General features: G+C 38.4%; 2 protein-coding genes across 2 annotated transcripts; both read left to right on the top strand.

The window, feature by feature from the left end:
- Positions 1-10,372: 10,372 nt before the first annotated feature.
- LOC131787813 (uncharacterized) lies at positions 10,373-17,820 on the top strand. Its single transcript, XM_066168867.1, has 7 exons — positions 10,373-10,574; positions 13,824-13,976; positions 15,786-15,970; positions 16,146-16,470; positions 16,631-16,837; positions 17,064-17,184; positions 17,732-17,820. The coding sequence occupies exons 1-7, from the start codon at positions 10,373-10,375 to the stop codon at positions 17,739-17,741; spliced, it is 1,203 nt and encodes a 400-aa protein (XP_066024964.1). The 3' UTR covers positions 17,742-17,820.
- A 2,806-nt stretch (positions 17,821-20,626) lies between these two features.
- LOC136281770 (zinc finger protein 862-like) lies at positions 20,627-24,466 on the top strand. Its single transcript, XM_066168706.1, has one exon. It carries the CDS (start codon positions 21,665-21,667, stop codon positions 24,098-24,100), a length of 2,436 nt encoding a protein of 811 aa, XP_066024803.1. The 5' UTR covers positions 20,627-21,664; the 3' UTR covers positions 24,101-24,466.
- Positions 24,467-27,823: the final 3,357 nt, after the last annotated feature.

Raw genomic sequence — 27,823 nt, forward strand, 5'->3', positions numbered from 1 at the left:
GCTACATGATATCTTTTGTTTTACTTCGAAGTGCGGTATGGAAGCTTTGTTTCCGAGGGGGAAAATGGTTTAAGGCAGTAATTTATTTTTTGGGGGCATAATTACTAGTCTACATAATTACGAGCGTAATATCGATAGCTAATGTTAAAACAGTTAAGAGCCCTTACAGTGGTCAAACGCCAACAATTCAACACCAGTTCCGAAAACATAGTACTGGCAAACATAATTACGAGCGGGTAAACTAGGAGGATATCAATTAGTACATTCTCTAGTCATGTGTGATGTACAAAAGCTTAACTTTTCAGTGACTGTCCTAACTCTTGGCTTGAAAGCGAAGAATTCCAAGTTTATTAACTACAGTTTGGTGGGAACTGCGCACGCGCAGTGCGTTTGATTGCTGTGAACAGAAGCCTTTCTACTGTCCAACCTCGTTCTCAGGGTCTCTTGGAGGCAGTGAGAGAGAGACCTTAAGAACGAGGTTGGCTAATGTCGGGCGTTCGGATCATAACAATATGCTTCTTAGGGCGACACGATAGAAGAAAATGACCAATAGCGCTACAGGTGTTGCACTAAAGGGTAATCTAATTAAATCGAATGAAATTGGCCAGTGACGAAAGGTTTGTAGGAAAAAGGCACAATCGCACTTGAGAACAAAATCTGTCAACAAAACATCGCGCCATGCTATGGGTGCATCGCGGTTTTTCGCCAGGCTGCCTTTCCCCCAGCCAAAGTATCTGGCTATTAGCACCGTATGAGTTTTAAAGTGATTATCTTGATATGTGCCGCTCTAACAAATCTCAACGACATCTTGGTTTGTAAATTTCCCGCAATTGATTAGGCAGTAAATGTTTCTTAATAACTTCCCTTCAAGGCTTCTTCATATGGAACTGCGGATCGATTGCACCTGTATATAAACAGAAACAAATTAGACGCGAGCGAAAAGAACAAAAGAAATTGCCGCATGTTAACTCAGTATGAGGCTTATATGATCATGATTTTCGCGATAACGTCTATTTTATGTATTCCGAATCTAGCTCATCATCGGATTTTAGATAATATGTGCAGTAGGCGCTAATAGCCCATTTCCGAATTACCTTTGGCCTCTTTTTCAAAGCGAGTCCTGGTGCTCATGGACGGTGAAAATTGTCATATGTTTTGAAATGAGTAACCTCCTGCGCGAACGCTCCTTGTGCTACTTCTGTGATCTATGACCGGGAGGCAAGAAAGTGAAAAAAACACGACCTATAATCGGCACTGAAAGTGTGAATTCACGCTAAGTTCTCTGGCAATTATTAGTTTTCCCAATCTCAATGACGTCGCCCTCAAGGGTGGAGAGAAGAGGACATATATGTATAAGACTCTGAAAGCTACAGGTTGCTTTTTATGTTAGTGGGAGTTAGCTTTTGGTACGGAATTCGAACATGGCTAGAAGACTGAGAAGTGCATGATTTGGGACGTTTGTCTGATGGGCACACCTTAAAGTGCCTATGACACGATATTGTTTTTTTGCATTTTGTGGTTAACAGTTTATTTCAAATAAGAAATAATCGACCTTAGCGTCTAGCAAGTTCTTCTTGACCGTTTTTTTGCGCATTGAAAGTACGATTTAGCGGCCAAAAGTGTCGCGCGTTAAGCGCGCGACAAAAAATGATTATGTTACATAGATATGACGTAGAAAATTTCAACTATGGTGGAGAAGGGAGAAATCTAGAAGAAAGAACGAACGTATTGCGTAGCTGGAGCGCCAAATATAGTTATCTACATGAATAATACAAATAGACCGGGTATTTCTATACACTACATTGCAAAGGATGTAGCTGTATGGCCAAAATGTACGCGTTTCGACTGTCGATATCGAGGAGATTTTACTCTTTAATGTCGTCGGCCTTGTGCTTCATACCGGCTTCGAAGACGCCTGTTACGAACACATATCACTACTCAAATCAGGGGAAGATAACCAATGAATTCAGCTAAAAATAATGCTGATTAAGGCGCCTGTTCCCGCAACGTACACGATTTTTCAACATTCTTTTCGGCTGACATTTCGGAAGCGAGTGTCACAAGCTTATTGTTTTTTATTTCAAGCACTTGAGAGGTACTCATACTCCTTGTCTTTCCACATGACTACATTTGCACTTTTTTTATCGTATGAAAATCCCACCAATTGCAGTTTCCATCATATTTTAATAACAGAAATACATCATTTGTAATAAACTCCAAGCCCTTTCCTGAGCTGACCGACATCCTGTTGCGTGAACAGTGCGAAACCTCTAGCGGATACTGGTATGAACACAAGCTCGAAGGGGCCGTGTGTACGTATTGTCCTAACCTGGGTTTCCGAAAATCCATACCACGAGCCATCAATGCCCCCCGGCCTCAAAGAACTAAGAGTAGCAACAGTAGCAATGAATCCAAGTGCTGTGTGAAAGTCTATGCGTACGAAACATTCATTTATAATACTGATGTTAGTTATTTTCTTTGAGTGGAATGGGTCATACGGCAATGCTGCCTTTAAACTAAAGAAGTCTTTCTCTGTTAAAATCCCTATTTGACATTAACTTGAATCAGATGACCATAAACTTATTCGTTTTCCGTTCGATTTGACTGGCTCGACGATCGCGACGATAGTCTCAGATCTGCCTTTCCAATCTCTGAGGAAAGGAGTAACTGAGAGTGAAACTGCCCGCTGACTTCTCCGTGAAAAGCATCGTGGCTCGTGATACAGCTGATTCTTTCGTCAAAAGTTGGCTTTTGGTTTACTAAGGGAATCTCTCTAGAGATCAGAGATCACTGGGGAACCTTCACCGCAAATAGTGCGGAGGAATGAAATGTTATGGCAACAGAAACGAACACAGCTACTCATTCTTAACATAGATTTCGCCACAGAAACCAAAACACAAACGTAGAAAACTAAACATTCAGTAAGGGGAATTTTTTTTGTCCTAATCTTGACCTGAACACCGCGGGCGAGAAACCTTCTTTGTAAGTCTTCGTCGAAATCTTCGTTTGATGCACGCGGTTCTCCTTCGTAAGGCTGAACCGTACTTGCAACTTCCATTTCTACTCTACTACTTGAGTGCGATGTACCACAACTCTCCATGGAGTTTGCTGAAGGTAGGTATTCATCGCTATCGGACATAATTTCCAGAGTATTTCAACGCTGACTGATAAAAAGATTACAAGAGATGTGAGAGATTTGTGTGTGAACTAGTAGTTTTCACAGTTTTCTACGTCATCACCTGCCAATTCGTTACCAGTCCACGGGACACTTTTAAGACAAAATAATAGCACTTTAGGGTCCAAAAAGACCGAGTTTTAAGTTTTTTTAAATTTTTTCTTCCATCGGGATTGGTTTGTACATATAATAAGCTAAACATTTGTGCAAAAAAAATTCGTGTCACGGGCACTTAAATAGATTGCCCATTTCGATGCAATTTTTGTGGAGAGTCGGTTAATGTTTGCAACTGTGTCAACTCCAGCCTCGTTGACGTAGTTTTGGCTTCTGAGACTCCCGAGAAGGAGTGCAAGGTTTAGAAACAAAAGGCGAACACTTAAAACAGGTTAGTTACTGCTCTTTCGGCAATATTTTGACACTCGTGATTAAGTGATACAGGGAAAGCGAAATATCTGAGAACTTTGAACATTTCAAACGTTAGCACCAAGATGTTATCTAGTATGACAGAATTGAGGTTTATTTACCCTTTCCACGTAAATCGTAATTAATGTAATTGAGGCTGTTCATATTCCTGCGAAACGTGATTAAAGCTTTTATTTCTTTGTAGTCCCAATTTTAAGGTATTTTCACACGCAAATTGAACGAAATTTTTTACTTAAACGTTGCCCGTGAATAAAGAGTTGAATTAGACGTGAGTCGTGAACGACGGTTGAATAGGGGTATACAAATCCGCCCATCCCGACTATTTTCATTGCAATTGTACAAGTTTATTTTTTTATGCCGATCTCTCAAGAAGTTTTTTAGCATTACTTTTTTATAAGAAGGAAATAGAGCAGCACAGCGCTAAAAAATTGAGCAATAACTCGTGCGGTAAACTCCATTGACAGGCAAAGCATCGTGGGTAATTCTTACGCCCGGGAATGGAGGTGTGGAATATTCCCACATAAAAGTTACGGGAGTGCGGGGGTAGTCGTCCGAAATTTTAGAAGAAAACCAGGCCCTAACAGACACCAGTAAGAGGTATCAATTTTTAGAGCTAAAGTCACAATATTTTTTCTGTTCACATCAGTCCCAGGAAAATTCTACCGGTGGTCGTTTCATCACCAAATCACCAATTATAACCCCTCAAGTACGACGATCGCCCCTTCACTTTCAGATGGACTTCCCCCGCCCCGTGTACTCACATACCACATATTTCACGGAGCATACTTCGATCACGATTCACCAAACTTTTTTCAGTAAATCACGATTAACCTTTTGGGGGCCAAGGGCGAACTACAAAGAAGCACCTGGATACGGAGCATTCGCAACGGCAAAGACGCTCGAAAGTTAAAATTTTACTTTCGTTTCTGTTACACATATTTAAGGTCTTAGGACCATTTCAGGGTGGAAAAAGGTATTGGAACAACTGACGACTAACGTAGCTTACTGCTTAAATCTCCTGGCTCTTCCCATACTACCAAGCCACAAGACAAGACACAAAAAAGTCTTGATAAGAGATCTTAAGGCTTTCGCTTTTGTGGCTAAATCTTTTTACGGTTAACATTTTTACGGCTAACGGTTAAAATTTTCCAAAGCGGCTAAATTTTTGGCCAGTTTTACAGCTAACGGTTAATTCCATTGAGACCCTCCTGAAGGTTACACACCAGAAGACCCCTGACACTTCAGACCATAGTTAATAGAGGGGAATGGTTATGAAACCCGAGAAAGTTCTTTGCTGTATTTCTTTGTTCGGTTTTTCGGTCTTGACCGTGCACAATACGTAATTGTTGTTTACTACAGACAGAGGAACTAACCAATAGAAACGTTTCGGTTACGTAATTCATGCATAGTGTATGGGCGAAAAACAAAAGATTGTGCACGGTCATGGACCTTTCTGCATAAATCTTGAAATCTTTGTTTGCTCCTTTGATGTTTGCCGGCCTTTGTAACCAATCTCCTCTATTAACTATGTTCAGACTAACTGAAAATTTGAACTTAACCCAAGTATATCAAAGCTGCGGTAGGTAACACTCGCCTATCACCTCATAGTTTATTATGAAGGTTATTTACAGAACACTTGACTTTGATATTCAGCTAAATGAAACAATCAGGTTTTAAAGGTTGTACTAGGTTTCAATGTTAGCGTGCAAAATTACAAAACGATTATGTCCTTTTTTGCAACAGGTCCGATTGGCAGCATTTCGTCAGGGTATCTGGGCACATCCCGACTTTCTTCCCACCCCTTAAGCGCGATTCAACACCACGAAAATGGCCAATCATGAAGTGACGAAACTACCCTCTCCCCCCCCACACACACACCACACACACCATGATCAATTTGACATTATCTATTGCCTTTCCATTTTGATCGATTAAATTGGCCGTGGGGACTTGAAGGGACTGTATCATCTATTTTAGCAACAATTTTCAAAATGGGTGAAAACTTTTTGTTTATTGCAGCAGTGAAACGAAGGACGGGATAATGCTCACGACACCGTCTATGCATTTACGTTATTAGTGTTTCAAAAATTCAAATTCTTTTTTACTGATTAAAGAAAATCATCATCACACCTATTTATTTCTTGGTTGTAAGATGATAGACGTCACAAAATAATTGCGCTTTTTTAAAATGACAAATATCTGTTTATACTGATATTGAATTTTCTGTCGTTCTATTTCAGTATTAATTACAGGATCCAATTTGCAAGGGATCCATCAGAGGTATCAGGCAGTTCTGGATATTATGGTCAAGAAACACAAGCCATGGTGCGATTTGGCATCCCTCGCAACACTTTAAGGGATTATATTGGCATTTGCGAATTACGCAGAATAGATAGCAAGAGATACAAAAGAGTGGTCGAGGCAGAACGGCAAAGATTGGGAAAGGTCTCCGTTAAATCTACTGAGTTGCGCCGTAGGGCGGTTCTAAACGAATACTGAGTTCAGTCAAATAGATCAAAAGAAGAAAAGAAGCTCCTTCCTTTTTATCCGAAGGAAGGCTTTTACAACCAAAAGTAAGTTCGGGTAGAAATTTATATGTATTGGGTGTAAGATTCGCGAGTAGTTTATTTACTGAAGGCGCGCTTTTGATTGGCTCTAATTCATAGGGGGACCAACGCGCTGAGAATAAAATTAACGAAGAAATGACGCCGGATTCTTTCACCCTAATATCACGTGTTCTGTAGTTGCAATTCAATTTTCATCTGAGGGAAAATGTGGTAAGGCGCCAGCTTTGTGTGTTCTAGGCGTTTCTGTAGTTTCTTGTTTTAGCTCACGTTCTTTAATCGCGAATGTTATCAGTTGGGTTTAGACGTCACCTATGATTGCCAAACTAACAGAGTGACATGAGGTAATAATTGCACAGTCTTTGATAATAGATATATACCAGGGGACCACAACAATAAAGGGAGGCGAGTGGTAAGCGATTTAAACAATTTTAGTACACGAAAGTTCTCTCGAATGTTTTTAAGTATTTAGGCATTACAGTTTACTCTTTGGATGGTTAAAAATACTCAAGTATATCCCAGCTATGTTCCAGTCTGCTCTTAGGATTATTTTTTGGATAGCTTTGCCTTGGGCTGATATGTTTTCTGTCTTTATTTGTAATGTTCCAATCCGTCCTGAATACACCAAATATCTACACAATTTTTTTTCAAGCTGAAAAACGGTTTGCTAGTGTTTCTTGTAGTGCCACCATAATGAGTAACCAGTTCAAAGACGTTAAAAGTTAATACGAACTTAACAATCTGTTAGTATACTTTACTTACATGGTGACTTATGCAATACTATGCCTCGCTTCGCTTTAAACCCTTTTAGACTGTTCTGAAAATATACTGCATTCTCAACAAATAATGTGCGATGTTAATTTCAATTTCAAACAATCATGTCATAAGCTTAATTTTATATACTAAATACAATAACGAACACTTTTTATTAACTGCTATGGAGGGTAATTAGGTTAATTGAGGGCCTGTGTATATAATACAGGAAGAAGGATCACCCTTACCGTCCCTGCTTGAGTTTGAAATATATACAGAAACGCTTAGAGACTAGAGTGAAAACTCGGAGGAGAATTTCCCTCTTCATCCCGTGTTAAGAATTTCCCGTTAGGACAATGCTTTCTCGAAAATTCTTGAACTGAAACCAAGCCCAGTAGAAAGAAGTAACTGCAACAAAAAGACAAGAACAGGAGAAAAAGGAAAAGCCAAAAAAAAACCGTAAAAAATTCTTAAAAAGTTGGTTTAGACTTTAGTGAATGCCCATGGAAAAATCGTTTTCAGCCGTACACTTTATCGTTCACACGAATCGCTTGTCCAACACGCGTCGAGTAATTCTGCCATTGGTTCTGAAATTTCAGTTGTATGATCATGCACCACATCCGGTCTATTGTTTTGTTCAAAACGCGCTTTTCCTGTTTATGTTTTCTGCACAATTTATGTTTTGTTTTTTCATATTAAACAGATTGTAGTCTATTACGTCCTCGTATTTTCAAGAGCCTTTTCTTTTCTTTTCTAGCTTTTCCTTTCCTTTCTTTTAGCTATTGATTTGTTGTTAACATACTTCCTTGGTTCTGCTGAATTGAGCGTTAAATCGGTTCTGCAGCTTGTACTGTAATTTTTCTAGTTTATATTCCTTTATTGCATGTAAAACATTAGTTTATTTTGTATCATTTTTCTTAGTAACATCTGTTAGTTGTTCCCGTTTGTTTTATACCATTTTATTTTACTTCCGTTTACTCTATTTTGGTTTTCTGTCTGATGTAGTTTGCCTGCTGTATTGCTGTTGGTTCGCATTTACAATAAATTGCTTTTGAAATCCTTGAATCCTCCTCGTTCCTACTCGCTCGACTGCCGCATCCTGTGTCATTAATTTCGAGTGTTCTCTCAACTTGCCAAGTGGGTTATCCTTCCGGTAAACCAATAGAAAGTGCGGTCTGTTGCTTTTACCAAAAATACTGTATTTTTATGATGAAAGTTGATCCAGAAAGAGTTGTCAAATCTACATAGTGTCTTCAAAGCGTTTTGTGGGTTTTTTTTTATGTCTTTGCAGAGAATAACCTTAATTTTCGACTGTGAAGCCATGTTCAGTCAAGCAAATTATTATGAGTAGTACTGGTACACAACAGAGTTAGAAATTCCAAAGTCGATCATTACTTCAAATAAATACAAGCTTTTGGGTTTTATTCAGGAAGGATTTGTTGTTTTGTTTCTATTTTTCTTTTCCGTGATGTACTGACCTGTTTTTCGTCTTGAAAACCTACTATTCTCGAGTATAGTTTTGCTGTTTTTCCGTGGCAAAACACATGAGAATCACCCTCCTCTCCAGCGTTTGGTAACTGACTCAAATCAAAGCGAGGCGGAACGTTTGCGACAGAAAACTTTTTCATTTTTTGTAATTACCTGACAAAACGTTGTCTTAATCTCGGCTTGTAAAAGCTCTTTCCTCGAAAGAGCTGAAGTACGATTTTCCACAATATTACAGAGACTAGATCGAGTCCTATTAGTTCTTGCAGTTGGATCTGCGGGTCCTAGATTTCCGTGCGAAGACTGTGAATAGTTTTCTGTTTTCATAAACACTTTAACATCTAACATGCATATTCATTTCCCGATAAACAAGAAAAAAAATCCTGCCGAACTAAAAACAGACGTCTGCTACTAAAGAAATTATTTCACGTTCGCTTGTGAAATAGCCTCGAGGTTATAATTTCAAAAAAATTAGTTTACCCGCAATTGAAGAAACATAAAAGAGAAATATAATTGCGTCAGGACCAAGCTGAAAGAATAAAAACGAAGAAGACCACACAATAGAGTTGCAATTAACAGTTTCCGTCAAATAAGTTGTTTTGAACAGTCAACCATTTTCCGCTGGCACAACACAATGTATTCTACCCTGGGGGCTTTTAGCTATGCAAAATTTACGGTAACAAACAACTCACTATTCAAAAGCTTTTGCACTCCTGAAGCGCAGCTGATTGCTCAAACTGACTAATTGACTTCAAAGTAGAAAACAGATTTTCTTTTTTTCCCGTAAATGTTTGTAACGAAAGAAAGCTTGTGATCTATTACGCAAAGATAGCTGGTGGGGTGGAGACCACGAGCAGTTCAACAAAGAACAAAAACACTTTAAAAAAGGCAAGCTTTGTCTGATATACTCTACGAGGTCAGGTGAACGCACTGCGATGCGTAGGATTCAAGCTAAGAGGGACTGGTGCATAATTTCTCCTTACAGTGTCACAACTGAATCAAAGTCAAAAGTCATGAGAATTAGGCAAGTGATCACCAATTTCAAAAACTCTTGATTGTTAAACAAATTCTCATTTTCAGAACCTTAGGAAATGTTTAGCTAACAGTATGGAGAATATACATATTGATGTTAGGTTGTAAAGGGTTAACATTTGAAGATGTGTCTGATCCGCTAACCCTTTTACTCACAAGATCTCATTATTAATTCTCCTTACTGTGAGCCACAAAATTCTAATGAAGTTAGTACGGAGAATTGGGTATTGTTTCAACTAATAATTCCTTAATTGATACTTTTCTTTATTCTCATCGCTTTTCTGTTTGATATTGTATTGATATTGTATTGATATTGTATCGATATTGTACCGATATTGTATTGATATTGTATTGATATTGTATTGATATTGTATTGATATTGTATTGATATTGTATTAATATTGTATTGATATAGTCAGGAGAAGTTCTGTCTTGGTCACTCATAGGAGTTAAAGGGTTTAGTACACAGAAAATGGGTACGATGAATTTCTTTGTTTGACATGCTGTGTAAGATAATGTCAGATCGCTTGACCTTACAGCTAAAATAATTGGGGGACTGGTTTAAAGGAGCCGCTCATTATTGAGATCAGAAACCAACCACTTTGTTTTTACCAAATTTAAAAGATCATGACGCAGGGGCGTTGTAAGTGTTTATAGGAAAGTACACCGGGAGTAGGGCTGGTAAACATTTCTGTGCACCTTAGGTGAATTAGCTTTTATTTCATAGGTACTGAGATTTACCCACAAAAATCGTAGTGAATAAAATTCGTACTGATTCTAAATGTAGCCAATCAGGAGTACGAACGACAAAATTTCACCGTGAAAAATTATCGTTCGTCCAATCAGCAACGCGAACGACGAAATTTCACTAATGATGAATGAACGTACTGAAGAGAACGTCATGCGAGAGCCGTTGCACAAAACCCGCGCGCTTTGAAAAATGGCCGAGGGAAGGTTCGCTTCTGTTTACTCAGTTGAAGAATTCATTTTAGAACACGAAAACAAAAATACCGCTCAAAAAACTGAAAGAGATGTAAGATTGCTTGAAAGATTTTTGAAAACGAAGGACGAAGACAGGAAAATTGAAGATATTCCAGCGGCTGAGTTGAATGAATTCATTAGCGAATTTATTATCTCCGTACGTACTAAAGATGGCAACGAGTACGAGCCGACTTCGCTTCGAAGTTTAATGGCCAGCTTCGAACGACATTTGAAGAAAAAGGGATAAGGTAAGCTTAAGTGTTATTAACTTTATGCACTTTTATTAACTTGTTGTTGAGAAATTTTTAAACTACTTTTTACGCTTTTCATCGCCCCATTTGTGCTATTTGTCTACCAAAGACAACACGAAAAAATCTCAGCACCTATGAAATAAACACATTACAGCATGGAAAATGCGCGCGTACGATTTTCATTCACTCGTTGATACGTATCAGAAAACTCACTCGTTCGCTGCGCTCACTCGTTCGTTTTCTGATACTACACAACTCGTGAATAAAAATCGTACGCGCGCATTTTCCATGAAGTAATCTCTATATACCGTTGCTCTTTTTTCGCGTAAAGCGGGCTTGGTAGAGAAGGGAAGGCCTTTAGAAGGGATTATTTGGCGCCGGGAAAGATTTACACCATGCATGTAAAGATTCCTCGTAATCGCGCGTTTTCGTAAATCTGAATTATAAGATTTTTATGTGATACACTTAAAAGAGAATTATCTGAGAAAAGACAGGGGGAGAGAAGGAGGGTCAAAGGCACCTCCCCCACTCCCCTAAATGAATTAAGCCATATTTTGACTTGAGGATGATAACAAGTAACAGGACTCCTTACTACAGGCATCTCAAGCTCGATAAGAGGTAATAGAATTTTGAGGCTTTCTTACATGATATATATTTTGTCTCCCAAAGTCCGCTGACATCAATCAAACTCGATCACAAGCAACTACAAAATGTCGCAAAATCGTATAAATTTGTAACCGAATTTTTCAATATATGGCATGATTTTGGTTATTGAACTTCGGCCGTAGTGTCTACTTTCTTCGAGAATGAGTAGGAATCTTTATCGTGGCATAAATAAGCTAACTCAACTTCACCACTACGAGCCCCTAAGATGGACCTCCAAGCTGAAAAATATTCCACGATACTACGTTAAGGTAAGGTAATATGAAAAAAGCTTTACTCAGAGCTCTCAAGTTTGACTTCTGGTAAAGGGTGAAATGTTCGATCGCTTATCCATCGAGTGTGATACCACGCTCGGCCATCACCTTTCTGGGAACGGGGTAGGGGGGAGGGGGGGTTGGGTATGTAAGGAGGCATTCTCCCCCGGAAAAATGTAAAAAATGTATCTAAGACGTACACCCCCTTATTCTTGTTCTGAGCATTTATGAACAGAGACCACTGCACTGGTCTGCAGTCAGCATGTGACTGACTAACTTCTCACTAATAGAACAAAAGGAAAGTATTATATAAAGTTTATCATCTAAACCTCTGTGATGTGGATCTTAAACATTTTTGTTGGCCATGGAAAAATTTATGTCAACAAGGAAAGATCTATTTTAGATCAGAACATATGCAATTTTAATCTGTTCTCTTTTAAGTGGTTCTGATGGAACTTTAAGTATTTTTATTTTGTAGCTTGCTCTGTGTGATACTCCAATACATCGGTGGAATCTTCCCAGTCTCCCGAAAGACTTTTCACTATTTATTAAAAGGGATGACATGACAGGAAGCACTCTGTCTCGAAATAAGGTACACAGCTTGGAATTCACTACTTGATCAACATATTTAATTAATAAATATTAAGATGTGGTATTAACTTCATCAACAATAAGTAAGCTTGGTAAGATGTACCTTAGAGGTTGGTGCAGTCACAGGAGATCCAGGCAAGAGGTCGCACAATTTATTTGGAATGCCTGTGGTGTAAAGAAAAACTCTCTTTTAAGTTCAGTAGGAAAACAAGACAACAGTTTGTTTGACATCCACCTTCTACTATCAATGACTGTGCTATTCAGTGGATGATGAAACATACCATATTTACTCAAAAACCCAGGTGGGTTAAATTTTCAAGATTCGAGTGCAGCGTTTATTCTAGGATGGCATTTTTATAAAGGGCAGTGTTTTTTTAGAATCCAATTTATTTCTTGCAAACAATAGTATGGTAACTGACTATTTTAGTTTTAAAAAAACAGAAACATGTTTTATTGCTTGTCTAAGAGTATTATTTATATCATTCTAATATTCACAATTTTGCATCAGAACTGGTACATTCAAAAAGATGTGTCTGGTTCACTTAAAATTTCCAACTGTGATTGAAGTTGAAATTATAAGATCCTCGCAGCTAAGAACACTACTGAAACTAGTAGTTGTAAGTAGGACCTGAAAAAAATTTCTTTCAGGCCCGTATGGGATTTGAACCCATGACCTCTGCGATACCGGTGCAGAGGTCATGGGTTCAAATCCCATACGGGCCTGAAATTTTTTTCAGGTCCTACTTACAACTACTAGTTTCAGTAGTGTTCTTAGCTGCGAGGATCTTGTAATTTCATCTTTCCACCGCAGTGCAAATATGTGAATTTTCATATATCTAAATCTGTGATTGAAGTGTTGATTACATTATGCTGCATTTATTCGAGGGTATTGTTCATTCAAATAAATACAGTATGTACTAATTAAACTGCTTAGTCACCCAAGAGAAAGGAAGCTCACAGTGGGTGTATTTTTGCCAACCTTTTTTGAGAGTACAGACGTCTTTGTTACAGTGACTGCTACTTTGGTTTTCAAGTTTTTATTCTCTCAAATTTAAGTCTTTACAGCTTATGATATTTTTTTTTTGTATAGCTGAGGGTCTCAATCAAGAGATAGCTGAAGATGGTTCAACTTAGAGTTTTGCATGTGAGCAATGAAAATCTGCATATGATCACTATTGTTTGAAAATATTGCAATGTGGAAGCTGCTGTTATGCTAAAGCAAATGCAAAAGAGAGTATGGCAGTTCTAATGCAAATGACAATAACATAATATTACCTCGCAATCATCTGTCAGTAAAGTGACCAAAATTATATGGAAATGTGTAGCTTCAATTGTGTCTGTACCTGTGGTCAAAGTCATATCTTTTTCTTACTGACCCTTTAAGTGACTAGTATCTAATTTGTCCTTACAAATCACACCTTGATCACACATTAAGGTCATGGGAATAAAGCAAATGATCACCTACTTAAGAAGCTCTTGATTGTTAGACAAATTCTCCTTGTCAGCACCTTAGGAAATGTATACAGAACAGTATGGAGAATATGTAAACTGATTTGAGTGTGTAAAGGGTTAAGTGCATCCTCAACTGCTGAGTAACCTTAAATTGTGCTTGTCTCATTCAGCTATGCCAATGTTGTTTTAGGTTCGTAAGCTGGAGTTTTGTTAGCTGATGCCCTGGACAAGAAGTGTGACACAATATTTACATGTGGTGGAATCCAGTCCAATCATTGCAGAAGCGCTGCAGTTGCTGCAAGACAACCTGGTTTGGATTGTTACCTGTTCTTAAGAAGTCCTGAACAGGCAGGTATTTAATTTACTTTAAACTTTTTAAGAAAGAACTGATGCAGAAGATTTTAAGCTGCTTGAGTCATGATCAAAGATCTGTTACCCCTAAGCACATGTTATTGGCAATCAGACAAAGAGTGATGCCAATGTGATCTATCACTAATGATAACTTAACAAACACACAACAACATGGAATCTCAGAACTTTTTCTTTTACCACGCTCACAACAAGATGAAAAGCATCTTTCAATATTTCTCTGCCAAGCTCAAAACCTACAATCTTTGTTTTTTTTTTATTTGCAAAAGATGGAATCTGTTTGTGAAATAGAAGCTCCTCACATTGCATTGAATAGTGGACTCATACGAAGATGAGATGAGAAGATTCACGACTGCACTGTCACATATTATAGTTGAGCACGTTTCTTTGAGATTTGAAGCAGACAGGAAAAACTGCATAATAGGCTGCTAACAGAAGTTCAATCTTTACTCTAATGTTGCTCATTTATAAAGGAAGAAGGGCACCAATTTTGCTTGACATAGATGGCTAAATTTTAAGAAAGTTAGCAAACTTATTGAAACTTTCATTTGATCTTTTTTTCTTCATGCAGACCATGGATAATGGTTGTAAAGGAAACCTGTTTTTAAACGAATTGGTTGGAAGTTAAATTATTGTTGTTCCTCAGCTTCAGTACAAATCTGGCCTTAAACAAATGATGGAGAAAATGTCTAAAAAATTTTAAGTAAAAGGTCAGAGAACTGTAAAACCTAGAGAGCTGACACCTCTATGGTTGCAATCATTAAAAGTATTCTACCTCAAACTGACATTAGGCTTTGATTTTAGATAGAGCTATCACCAAGTGAGTGTCAGAAATCTTGAGATGTTTAATAGGCCATTATACAGTTCTGTACTTAGTTGCCAAGCCTTTTATTTGGAGTGAGGCTGAAGGTGACCTTGTTGTGATAGAGACCAGTACCTAGTTAGCTTAACAACAAAGCAATTTACATTGGAAAAGTAGCAAGGTTTGTATCATAACAAAGTCATCCTTAGCCTCACTCCTGTTGAAAGTGTAAATTGGGGATGATATTGTTTGGAGAAATTAGATGCTAATCACTCCTAGGGAATAACACACCTAATTAATTTGTAATGGAGGTAAATTTTTTCTGCGGGTTCCCTATTTTAAAGTGATTCCCAGTGTTCTCCTTTATTTTAAGCATGACAGGTAAAATAAATTTTCAAACTGGTATTTTAGCAATCCTTTTACCTGTTGAATTTTCAAGAATTCCAAGCATTTTTTGCTGATTTTGTCCTAGTGCGGTCTGATAATGTTATTTAAGAATTTTTATTTCGCTGTCACAAATTTCAGCTTCCATTTGATGGTTTTTGGCAAGTTAAAGCGTTTTTAGCAGTTTCTTTAAATTTCAACGTTTGAACCACTGTTTTTTGTATTTTCCGAATTTGCTGATTTTGTCGTAGTGCGGTCTGATAATGTTATTTAAGAATTTTTATTTCGCTGTCACAAATTTCAGCTTCCATTTGATGGTTTTTGGCAAGTTAAAGCGTTTTAAAAAACCATAACTAGGTTTAGAAACTCCTAAAACTTATAGTAGCGTATCGATATTTCCTGTCAGTTTTCTCAGGTACACATTCTGCTCGGGTATTTGGTGTCATTGCATTCATTTTACATGAACAAAGTCAAAGTCTCCTAACATAATGCTAAATTTTCCTTTTTCAAGTGGTTTTATAGTACAGGAAGCATACATTTTTGTGCCTCACATGCGTAAAACTGAATAACAAACTTTGATTATGGTTAAATCTTGTAAGATTTTAGTTACAGTATCGCCTTCATCAGTTGTGATCTCTTCGTCGGATTCATCTGATGGTGAAGAAGATGGATATCCTTTGTCCTCCATAACAGTGGTGGAGGCTGAATCTGATAGTTTTTTGCAAGAAGACCTTGGAATTACCTCAGACCTAGTATCCAAAGCCATCAGGACTATTGACAATACAACAAGTGTAAGTCATATCCTAAAAAATTTTTCATCTTCACTTAACCTAAACTTCAAAGCATGTCACTTTAAGCATTTAGGCCATTTCGTCCATTGGAATAAAAAACGGCTTTGAAACAAATCAGGGTTTCAAACTTAACTTTACACTTTTGGATTTGACATGCGTAATATTTTTTATATAGTGGACGAACCAGAATGACTACGGCACTCAAATGATGGCGACTGAAGAACTTCAGTTTATCAGGACTGTCTTGGGCAGGCTTGAGTGCTCCTTTGCCAGGCAGGAGGCCAAGATGGATCGCATCCTAACCTTGCTGACATCTTCAACTTCTTTGCTGCAAATTCCCCTGTGTCCGTCCTTCACACCAGTTAACTCACATTTTACGACGCCATTGCCGACCGATTCTTCCGCTGAATTTCCACCGCCCCCTGTCACGCCTAGGCCGCAGGACATTGAAGTTCGTTGTCCAGATCAGTCCTCTTCAATGTGCAGTCCTATGGAAGATGGTAAATAATGTCGTTTATTTTACTTGTGTGAAGGAAAAATACCCAATAGAAATCCGTGAACTTGTCTGATCCTTCACACTCTTGCTGAGCACTAAATTAGTTTTAATGGATAAAACTATTTTGAGAGTGAAACTTACCTGTTTTATATGTTTTTTTTAAGGAACTGGTACAGTTGCAGTTGGAGGAAATGCTAATGTGCGGCTGACAAAATCTGACTACAATTTTGCGAAGGCCGCCTCCAAACCCACCGTCATGAGCCTTCGTCTAGTTGACCACCTCTTTACAAAAGACACCCTTACGAAGTCAACTGTTCAGGGTACCAAGGAATTTGCTCCCCTTGACCGAGACAAACTTGATGCAATTAAAAGTGAGTAGATGAATATTAATTGTTAAAAACTGAGCAGATATGGAATTTGTTTTCTTAAAATCGTAATGTATAATTTGGGGCTGACTTTATTCTGTTTGAAAGGAACTTCTAAATAACCTTTAGCGGATTGCAGTTATTTATTTATGTTAGTGGTTAGGAAGCCAGGATGAATAGCCGGTTTATTTGTCAACATTAATTAATCGCTGTTCATTTGCATTCTTTTCAGCTGAAGTGCTGACCGCCTTTTCTTATCAATGCCGGGGAATGGAAGACGTTCTACGGATGTGGGAACAGTGCAAAACAAGTATTGGAAAAAGATGTCAGAATTTACGAAAAAATAGAGCAATGTGACTAAACTAATTTTTGTTTTCAGTCGTCGCCAATTGGTATTCAGTGTTTTGTTGTGAAGAATAAATATTTCCGAACAAACATGGTGTTGTGATATCTGGAAAGCATGCTGCAATCAGCGATATGGGTGATGTCTATTTGCGCACGGGATCGAAAACGAATAAACAAGGAACATTCTTCCCAATAGAAAACGTTTGAAAACACACTAAAGACATTCTCTGCTCCGTCTGGTTAAAAAGCGTTGTACGTAGGTTAATTTTAAAAACTATTGCAATCATTTGAGAGTTTATTTCCATGAAATACATGTCTCTTGGTCAGAATTGCTATTCATCCCGATTTACTTTCATTGTTGTAAACTGATCGAACTCTGAATTGGATATGATGGTTTAGGCCTCTTTAAACGTCAGGAAACTGAAATTGATGTGACGTTTGAGCATTTCTGGTCAAGAAGTCATGAATGCAGTTAAACACTGATCGCAAAAAAACCTGTTTGTTAAAAGATTTTTTTCTGGATATCTTTCCAAATGTTGGCTTTGTTTGTTTCAGAATGTGCTGAAGAATTTTGATGACATTGTTGTTACAGTTGGCAGTGGTGGAAGTGCATCAGGAATTGCCATTGGTAACTATTTGACAGGATCAAAACTCAAGTAAGCTCTAAATAGAAATATTGATATTTTCTTTATTGACTGTGTGGGAGGGCTGGACAAGAGAACATTTGTCTCAAGGTCATAACATATAGACCTCTCTCTGATCAATCTGTTAATTATGCCCAGAGGCCAAATGTTTTCCAATCTGGCCTGTCTTCACTTAGTCTTTAGGGATTTTATCATTTGACCAGCACTTTTTGTCTTCTTTCTTTTTGCTGTTTGCATCTCAGGAGGCCTGCATATACAGAGCTCTGCTGTTATTTATGGTGCCACTGCCACTACTGCTTTTCTTCATCTGATTTTTTACAATGTTTTTCATTGAATTTACATCCAGGAATTTACTGGTCTTAGGATAAATAATAATAATAATGATCATAGGACTGAGTAGAATTCAATTCAGTCTGTGATCTTACAAGAGATTAATACAATCAGATGACTGTGAAGTGGGAGTCTGATATGTTAATGTTAACACAAAATCCTGTTACCAATTAATCAAAACTATGACAAAATTTGAGAAAGAAACCAGATGTATTGGTTATGCGTTTTTGTAACAGGGTGTGCACATGACACATGCTGTCCACTCATATAGGCATGACATGTCAACTGTCCTGTTACACTGTTCAGTAAGAGGCATGACACATGCAGTGTCCTATTAGTGCTTAAATTGGGCTGGTGATAACTAATCACATTGGAGTTTTTTGTTATTGTTGCCACAGAAATGCTGTATCACCTTTCAGGAACCCCTGACAAACTATATCATGCTGGGGAACATTATGAAAAAGCTTACCAACCTATAGGCTGATAAAAAATTTCTACAATTCAGATTGTGCCTCTTGAGAATTTCTCACAGGCCTTTCTATCTTTCTAAAAGTTTCCCCTTGTTTTCTTTGAACACTGGAGACTAATTGAGACCTGTAATAGTAACATTATTGTCATTTATTCATAGGTGTCATGCAGTGAATGTGTGTGATGATGCAGCATATTTTTACCTGAAAATCAATGAAGACCTTCAAATAGGTGGGCTAAATGTTCTAGCAGAAAAAATAATTGATATTATTGATGGATACAAGGGAGAGGGCTATGGCAAATCCACTGAAGAAGAGTTAGTTTGCAGATTTTGGTTTCTTCATAATAGGACTAGTAGTCAAGCAGTCCCTCCTTTTTCAGAGAAGTCTGTTGGGCAAAAAGAAAAAAAAACAATGAAAAAGGTTGACGTAAGCTCCTAGCAGCGCACTTACCTTTTTTCACTGATCTATTTTTTTTTTTGAGTCACGCAACTTTCATAGACTTTGCCCAAAAGGATGGATTTCTTGTAGTCTTCTACATATGTTACATGATAACCTGCTTATTTTGGTACTGGAATGAAATGCAAGTTGAAGAGAGTTGTTTCTATCAATCAGTAAACAACCTTTTCAAAACATGAAAACATAAGAAATCATGCTTCTCATTGCCTCTTGTTCCTTTACTAATGTTAAGCATGGAAAATTTGTTTTCAGAATGCTCTTTGGCTGACAGTATTTTGATTTAATTCAGTGTGAGTTAAAAGCTGAAATTTTATTGCTGAAAGTTAAAATGATATGTGCTCTGTTAACAAGGGATCAGTGTATTTGTTTACAATGTAGAAGGAATGATCACTCAATGATGTTCCAAACCACAAAGTTTACCTGCCCCCACTCTCCCCCCCCCCAATTATACCACAGGTTTATGCAAGACAATAATAATGGATAATTATAGCTACAATTATTAAAATTTATTGTTATTTATTCCAGGATTCATTCGAAATTGCTTGATTACCAAATGAAAACATGATCTAAATTTTTCTTAACCATTTACATTCGAATTTGCACCTTACGAACCCTGAAATCTTTTTATCGGTTAATGAAGAGGACATTGTGGAGATATCCAGAACAACTGGTATTATGGTGGACCCCGTGTACAACGTCAAAGCCATCAGAGGAATGCTACACGAGATGAACACCAACCCAGGGCGATTTAAGGGTCACAGAATACTTTATATTCATACTGGTGAGTACAATTTTTCAACATCATCATTTGATAAATACCTCCTTCCTTCCCTATGGTTAAGAGCCCACATACCTTGAAAATAATGGTTTCTCAAAGGTAATCCCTTAGAACTGCGTTTTTCCCTGCGAATGATATTCTGCTCATGCGCGGTTGTGCTGGCTTAATTGTGTATATCATGATATTTTTCTCAACCTGGTACGTAAATTGCAAACTTGAGACCCCATTTTTGATCCCTTGTAGAAGTATCAGTGGTTCGTAACTTGTACTACAGTTGCATGTAGCTGACAGCAGTGTTTTCAAAAGTAACCGGCGCCCGACGCAAGTCACCGGCTACTTCGAGCGTTAGCGCCGGGTACTTTTGGAAGTCAAAATTAAAAAAAAAAATTAAAAAAACATAAAGTTCCGATTCCTATGGGTTAAAGTTAAGGATAACATATTTTGTTCTTGCCCACTGATCGCGTTCCAGCATCAGAAATCGTAACTCTTTTATTCAACAGCATTCAACTTGGACTGGAAACCATTTGCGTTTTCCCACGAAAGACCGACATCTGATCCTGCTATTTCGTGACTAGTTTTTTCTTGCGTAAGCGAATTATGAAATCGTCTTCTTCTCCACATCGCGTGTTTGAATCTGTTTGTGAATTCGTGAGAGCTTTGTACTTGGCGCTTTCTTTAAGAAAACGGTCCCAGTCACCGGATGAAAAGGCAGAAATCACAGCCGCTTTTAACCCAGTTTGGGTTCAAACAGCAAAGAAAGGAGATTGCAGGTATGAAACACTTTTTAAAATGCAAATGTTCGCCGGGTTCCTGTTTACAATCCCCCAGTCCATCAGAAAATAAGTATTGGTGCATGTTATGAATGAAACATTGCTTGAAAACAATATTGTATCGCTTAGGTTGAATTATTTATTGTCAACAAGGCGATTTATAAGGGATGCTTTTATTTATTCAACGCTTGGTTTCGTGAGGCGCCGTTTCGAGAATGAACTGGCAGACTCTGGCGATTAAATAAATTTTATGCCGACACAAATTTGGTCACATTTAACTTTTTATATAAGCCAGGCATTTTTAAGATTTTTGTGAGACTTAAAGTTTCATTTCAAGTCTTCATAATCAGTAAAGCGGGTGAAACTGAATGTTTTACAGTTCTTTATGGAAAATTAATTTTATACGAAGCCGACACAGCCAGACTAGTCGCGACATAAGTCGCGCCACATGTTACGGCTCGCTTAACATATATGAGTTTTACTGAAATTGATTGTTTAGCAAAGCATTGTTCTTCTGATAACTAAAAAAAACAGTTAAAACAGTTGTGCCCGCGGAATAAAATTGATTTATCTAATCGATTGAAATTTTGGCTAACAATGCATTATTTATGGAGCTTGTATGTCGCGCTAAAAAATAAAATTTAATCTCCGCCTTTAACTCAAATTTTGTATACGTGAGGTCATATACGTGAGCGCGAAATAACTATGCTTGGTTTATTTAACGCGTTGGTCATGGGGGATAAATGGTACACATTGTCAACATCGATACATATTCTCACTGCTTTCGTTAGATGCACCAGACACGGAAGGGTCTTCTGCAACGCCTAGTACGTCCTTAAACTTCGAAGATGCCGAAAGTTTGCCCGTCAATGTGTTATGCAACTGCCAAGAAATCTCTGTGACCGCAGCCCCTACCAACCACGCTGAAGGTAAACGAACTTTTTATTACAATTCGTGATATTTCTTTCTTTTTTTGAGAGTAGCCTTCTCTAGTTGGTGGTTTGCATCACACACTGAAGAAAAAAGGTAAAGAATCTTACATGTATTTTCCTCCCACAGATACTGTGTGTATACAGTCAGAGAGTGATATCACGAACAGTTTCACTGAAGAACAGCAGACGAAGAAAATTCATCACTACATTCTCTGCAAAAAGCGTGACTGCTTGGGTGTGTCTCAAGAAGAAAGAGCACGCATCAAAACAACCAAAAAGAAGCAGATGTTTAATCACAGCCTTATCTTTAATAAGGATTTGGCCTATAGCCCTAAAGTACAGATGTGGTGGCTCGTTTACATCGAAGGAGAAGGTCAATACTGTCTGATCTGCAAGAAGTTTAATTCCAAGAATCCCCAAAACAAAAAGGAATTTTTTTCTGCAGAACCAAGCACAAGGTTAAAGAAAGATTGCCTCGAGGAGCACATTGCAACAAAGAGACACAAAGATGCAATCACTGCCATTCTTATGAACAGGTTCTCAGTTTTCCAGAAAGAGCTCGATCATAATGCTGAAGTTCAGGTTGATGTGTATGAAAGAGTTTTCTATTGCCTTTACTGGTTGGCAAAGGAGGATATAGCAAATGTCAAGGTTAAGAGTCTGTTAAAGTTGGTTGCGAAGCTGGGGTGTGATATGAGTGGCTTTAATCACACATCAGTAGGTTCCTTTCGCAACATGTTGCTTCTTCTTGGTGAAATGATTCAAAATGAAGTCATTTCTGCTGTAACTGGGCCATTTGGGGTGATGGTTGATGACATGACTGACATTGCAAATTTGGAGCAAATGATTGGTTTCATCCAGTATTATAACAGGGGTAGCGAAAAGGTTGAGGTGAAATTTTTGTGTTTGGAAAATGTTCTCGCCAGCTCTGACGCAGCAGATTCTTTAACCATCACAAGCATCCTTCTGGAAGTCATTGAGAAACACAGTCTCAATTTTGACTGGTTTAAAAGCTTTGTGTCAGATGGAGCAAGTGTCATGGTGGGAGAAAGGTCAGGTGTAGCTACCAGGCTGAAAGCAGATGAAAGAATCCAGTCGTTAATATCTGTCCACTGTGTTTGTCACAAACTAGCGCTGGCGTGTACCGACACTTTAAACGATCTTGCCACAATAAAGAAGATGCAGAACACACTAAACACCCTTTGGCAACTCCTTGACAACTCGAACAAGAAGACAGCCATTTTCCTGAAAGTTCAACTTGAGGTGAGTGAAATAACTCTCTCAAACAAGAATTCGCAGAAGAAGATAGCTAAGAAGCTGAAGAAGGCCTGTCAGACACGATGGCTGTCATTTAACGCTGCCGTTCAATCCGCTTGGGAGAGCTTCTCTGCCATCATCCAGTTCCTTATCAGGATGAAAGATGAGGACCCCACATGCCAGGGCCTGTTAGTTCAAATGAACAACGTCCGCTTCCTGGCTTGCTTGTATGTTTTAAAGCATGTGCTTCCTGTTCTTGACAACCTGTCAAAATCGTTTCAGCATTCTACTGTCAATTTCAGTCACCTTAAACCAGAAATTGTTCGTGCTAAGGCAGCGCTGGATGAAGTGGCAACCAAAGAAGTCCCCATCAAGCAATTTTGCCAAGATATCAAGGAAGGAAAGATGGTGCTGCTGCAGTTTTCCCCTTCTGAGCATCAGCTTGCATCCATGCGAAATTTGTTGCTCAAGTATGTCTCTGCTTTGAAGGAAAACATCGACCTGAGGTTTCAGAACACCCTCCCTCTTCTGGGAGCGCTCTCCATCTTTGATCCAACTCTTATTCCTGCAAGCTCTTCAGAACTTCCCTCTTACGGAGTAGATTCTATCCAAGTTCTTGCCAAGCACTACTTCCCCGACCAACAAGACCGACTTTTGGCAGAGTGGAATATATTAAAGTACCACATGAAGGAGATGGCCATTCCAGCTGATGTAAAAGAAGGCAAGACTACCATGCCAGCAGAGTGGTGCATGTCCCAGCTAATGAAACAAAGATCTTCTTTCCTTTCTCTTCTCCCTCTCCTCATGCACATTGTAGAAATAGCTCTCACGATGCCCATAAGCAACGCATGGCCTGAAAGGGGAGTCAGTCGAGTTAAGCTTATAAAGTCAAGGCTCAGGAGCAGGCTGACCAATGAGATGCTGGAGGCCCTTGTTAATATCTCTATGAATGGTCCAGAGGCAAATTCTTCAGAATGTGACACCCTGGTGAAGAAGACCACTGAGAAATGGCTCTCTGGAAAACGCTACAATTTGGCCAAAGGGAAGTCAGCCTCAAGAGAAAGCAAGGGCAAAGAACCTGCACCACCAGAATTAACAAGTGTATCAACACAGACGGACCCACAAGTTGAAGATCGTCAGAGTCAAGAAGAACAACAAGCGTTGCAAGAGGAAGAGCAGGCCCTCATTAAACTTGGCTTAGCAAATTTTCAAGATGATCCAAGTTGTGACGACAGTGACAGGGACAGTGCAATGGGGGAAAGTGATTTCAGTGACAGTGACTTTTAACTAAAAAGAATCGAGCCTGAGTGCTTGGATGCCATAACGAAACTGTTCATCTGTATTTTCAATCTGTAGGAAAACTCTGACTGCAAAAATAATTATTTCAAAAGTTGATTCATGTTATAACAGGTCAATGAAGTACTGACAAGGGAAAGAGGTCAATTTTTATTTAGATGTAAATTGTAATATGTAACATGGGAATGGAAGGAAAGCATTGTAATATGTATGAGTAAACATAATTTTCAAGAAACTCTTGATAATGAGTCAGATTTAAGAAAAACTCTAGGTTATAATAAAGTGTACAACGACCTAAAAAATAACTTTTTGGTCCTGAAAATGCACCAGAATGCACCTCAGAGCATGCAGATTTTCAAAATTTTCTGGGGGAGGCCCCCCATACCCCCCTTGCAGGAGGGGGAAACCCCCTCCCGCACCCTCCCCACGGGCGGCTTTGCCGCCCGGCGCCGCTGTCGCGGCGCAGTGGTGCTCCGGCTATTTTAAAATTTCCTCCTGATACTTTTTTTCATTTTGAAAACCCTGTAGTAGCATGTACTTTCTTTCGCGTGGAAGCAAAATATTATACATTAGACTGACTATGAGGACTCTGATTGGTCCATAGGATACAGCCCATATCCAATAGCAGATATTGGGTTCTCATGTCGCGTTTAAATTATGCCTAGTTTCCAAGCCCCTCGTCCGTGTAGTGTTCTCAAACTCTTGCAAAATCAGAGAGAAGATTCTTCTTTTGCAAATTGTTTCCAAAAATGTATGATGAATCAGTTATTGAATTTGGTTTTTAGCATGATATTGTAAATTATTAAACCTGGCATCTGTGTTATCTGCCTCGGCCTTCGGCTTCGGCGGATAACTCAGACCCCGACATTGATAATTTATGATATTATGCTCAACCTCATTAAATAATTGCTCATTATTATTCAATTGCACTTAGTAGAGTACAAACAACGTGCGAATCGAGTGAAAATTTCCTGTGATATTGTACATTTGGTTATTTTGTAATGTAAAAAAACTTGTTTAATCGGCTGGCTGCGCGTGCTGCACTTCTCTATCTGCGTCGCTTTTCCCACTTTTTGAAAAATGGCCATGAAATAAAACAGTTGAGCAATAAATAACTTATTAGACGTTTTGGTGTGTGGTATCGCTAGGTATATTTACTCATAGTTTGTATTTTGTCTCGCCTTGCGGGATCGTCAAAATATGCCACGACTGGTAAAAATAGTTACCGAAAGTACACACCAAAACTTCTGATAACATATATTTTTTGATGGAAGACTGAATACGACAACATCCACAGGTGATAAACGTTCATATATCGCTTAGAGGATGGTATTACCACTCCTTTGAAAATGGCGAGACCTGATTTGTAACATTGTTATATAATGCGAGTTTCGCACACGTCTGATAGGGTGTGTCTTATTTTCCAACAGGAGGTGTGTTCGGTTTGTATGATGGAAGAATGGACCCGTTAGTAACTCGCCCTGCACTGGGTATAAATGATGTTGTCTGCTGGGAAAGTGCGAATGATCCCATGCCATTCTGAGGCTGACTGGTTCGCAGTTGTCTCTCTTATTTGAGATATTTAGGTAGTGCTCGAGAGGTCCCCGTGTAAAAAGATTTTTCTTCATTTCTCATCGTTCCCTTTGTTAATGTAGTGCTAATCTCTCGCGAAACCCTCGGCCGCGCAAGAAAGACTGGGAGCTAGTAAATTTTAAGATGGTAAGCAAAAAAGGTCAGTCAAGACATGCCTACGTTCTTTTTTGGCGTCATCCAGCAAAATTGGCCACAAAAGAGGAGGTAACAGCATTGCATGGACTCCTCCAACCATCAGAGGGAAAAAGCCTTTGATCAAGTTCTCGTGAGTTTACATATCCAAGACGAACACAACAAATTATTGGACTGGAAAAAAATGTTTAAGCCTTTCAAAATATATTCGTGTAAAACTATAAAGATTTAAAATTCTGACTTTTTTATTTGATTTATAACATATCTTTGATTTTAGACTAATAAAAGGTCACTTTATATCCGCTTGTCAGTATAACAAGTTATATTTTTTGGATCAAATTTGACAAGCAAATTTTGGTGAGTTTTGCAATTGCTTGGGGTAATATTTGGATTCCAAGTTTTGTTTTCTGTCCAACGAGGATTTCGACAAAATTGATATCCCTGAATCAAAGGGCAATCAGATGGGCATTGGGTACGTTCGGAGAAAAGTTTCCCGTTGATTGGATCCATAATGTCGAAGACCTTTTTTACAGTTCCGTGGCTCTGTGTCAATTAAATTGTGAACAATTCACCTTCATAAACTTTGCTCGCCTCGTGTTGATTGCTTTCACAGTGTTTTACGTGAACATCGTCGGTGCAATGAGGCTAAGGACCGCTTTCATGCAGGTTGAAAGCTGACTTCTTTGAATAAATGTGTATCTCCAACCTTAAGTTTATCATCTTTCGATGACCAGCGAGGATTGTGTAATCGTAATAATGGCCTCGCCAATTTATACCGGTCAAGATCCCAACCGATGTAGCAAAAACCATCGTTTATTCGTGCCTTCGCAATAATCAGCAATTTCAGGAAAACCTTGCGCAAACCGCTTGAATCCATTATTTAGAGATTTTAATCCTACAATGCACCGACACTTTCGATCGATCTGTTACATAGGAAGGCTTTTGATTGCTTTCATGCTGATCCGTTTCTTCCAAACGGTCTCTCACGTGAATCCGTCCATAATTTTTGTTAGGGAGGATCTCACAGAACTTCATCCCGAAAAGAATGCTTTATTTGCTTTTCACTTCGTTTCAGTCCGCTTTTACACGCATGGATTCTGAATTCTGGCGTTTTAAAAACCAGAATGAAATTTCTCAACCTCCCGGAGAACAACTCGCTCGGAGTGATTTGCAAAACAAATAGTAGCTTGTTCAAGTTCGCAGAAAAACATCAGCTGTGAATTTTCTAGAAAATTCTTTCGAAGTGTTGTGAATCTTTTATCATGGTAATTACTTACATGCGTGACTTGTGTATTCGACATGAACTGATTCACGGTACGTTGTTGTCTGAGAGCATTTCCACCTTGCGATTATACTTTGGTACACAGTGGCTCTGGTAGATGAAAGGTGAAAAATTTTTTTTAATATTCGAGCCTTAAAGGAAACATTTTATCGTTGTTTACTTGGCTATGTTATTGTTAAACTTAAGCTGAAGTCCAATACACCTATGATCACACTGTACATTAAAGCTTACCGATTTATTATGCGAATATCAACCAGTAATATTCTGAGATTGAAACAGCCCTGTACGACCATTATAGAGCACGTAGAAAAGGAAAAAGTAACATTTGATCTGTTTGATTTAACTGGAAGAATAACAGATGCTTGCTTTGAAATGTGTAAATTTACATACGGAAAAAATATCTTCGTGGCTAACATTAACCTCGGCCGTTCCTTTCTCGATCTGTTGTCGACTGATCACCAAACGGGAAACAAGTTGGCTGTCAGTTTTCTCATCACTTTCAAATTGTTTTTTTTCTGGATGAACACGAAAAACGTGGACAATGAATTTGAGAGGCATTCAAGTTTTGATCTTTGACACAACTGGATTAAAGGTTTCCTTTTCAACTTTCCGCAAAGTTCTCTGTTTTGATATTATTGCATTGAACGTTTAACTTTGGCTTCAGCTAGGGAACCTGATGATTTGAAACTTGAGGATTGGAAACACAA

The sequence above is a fragment of the Pocillopora verrucosa genome, chromosome 6, assembly GCF_036669915.1.
Source record: "Pocillopora verrucosa isolate sample1 chromosome 6, ASM3666991v2, whole genome shotgun sequence".
NCBI lineage: Eukaryota > Metazoa > Cnidaria > Anthozoa > Scleractinia > Pocilloporidae > Pocillopora > Pocillopora verrucosa.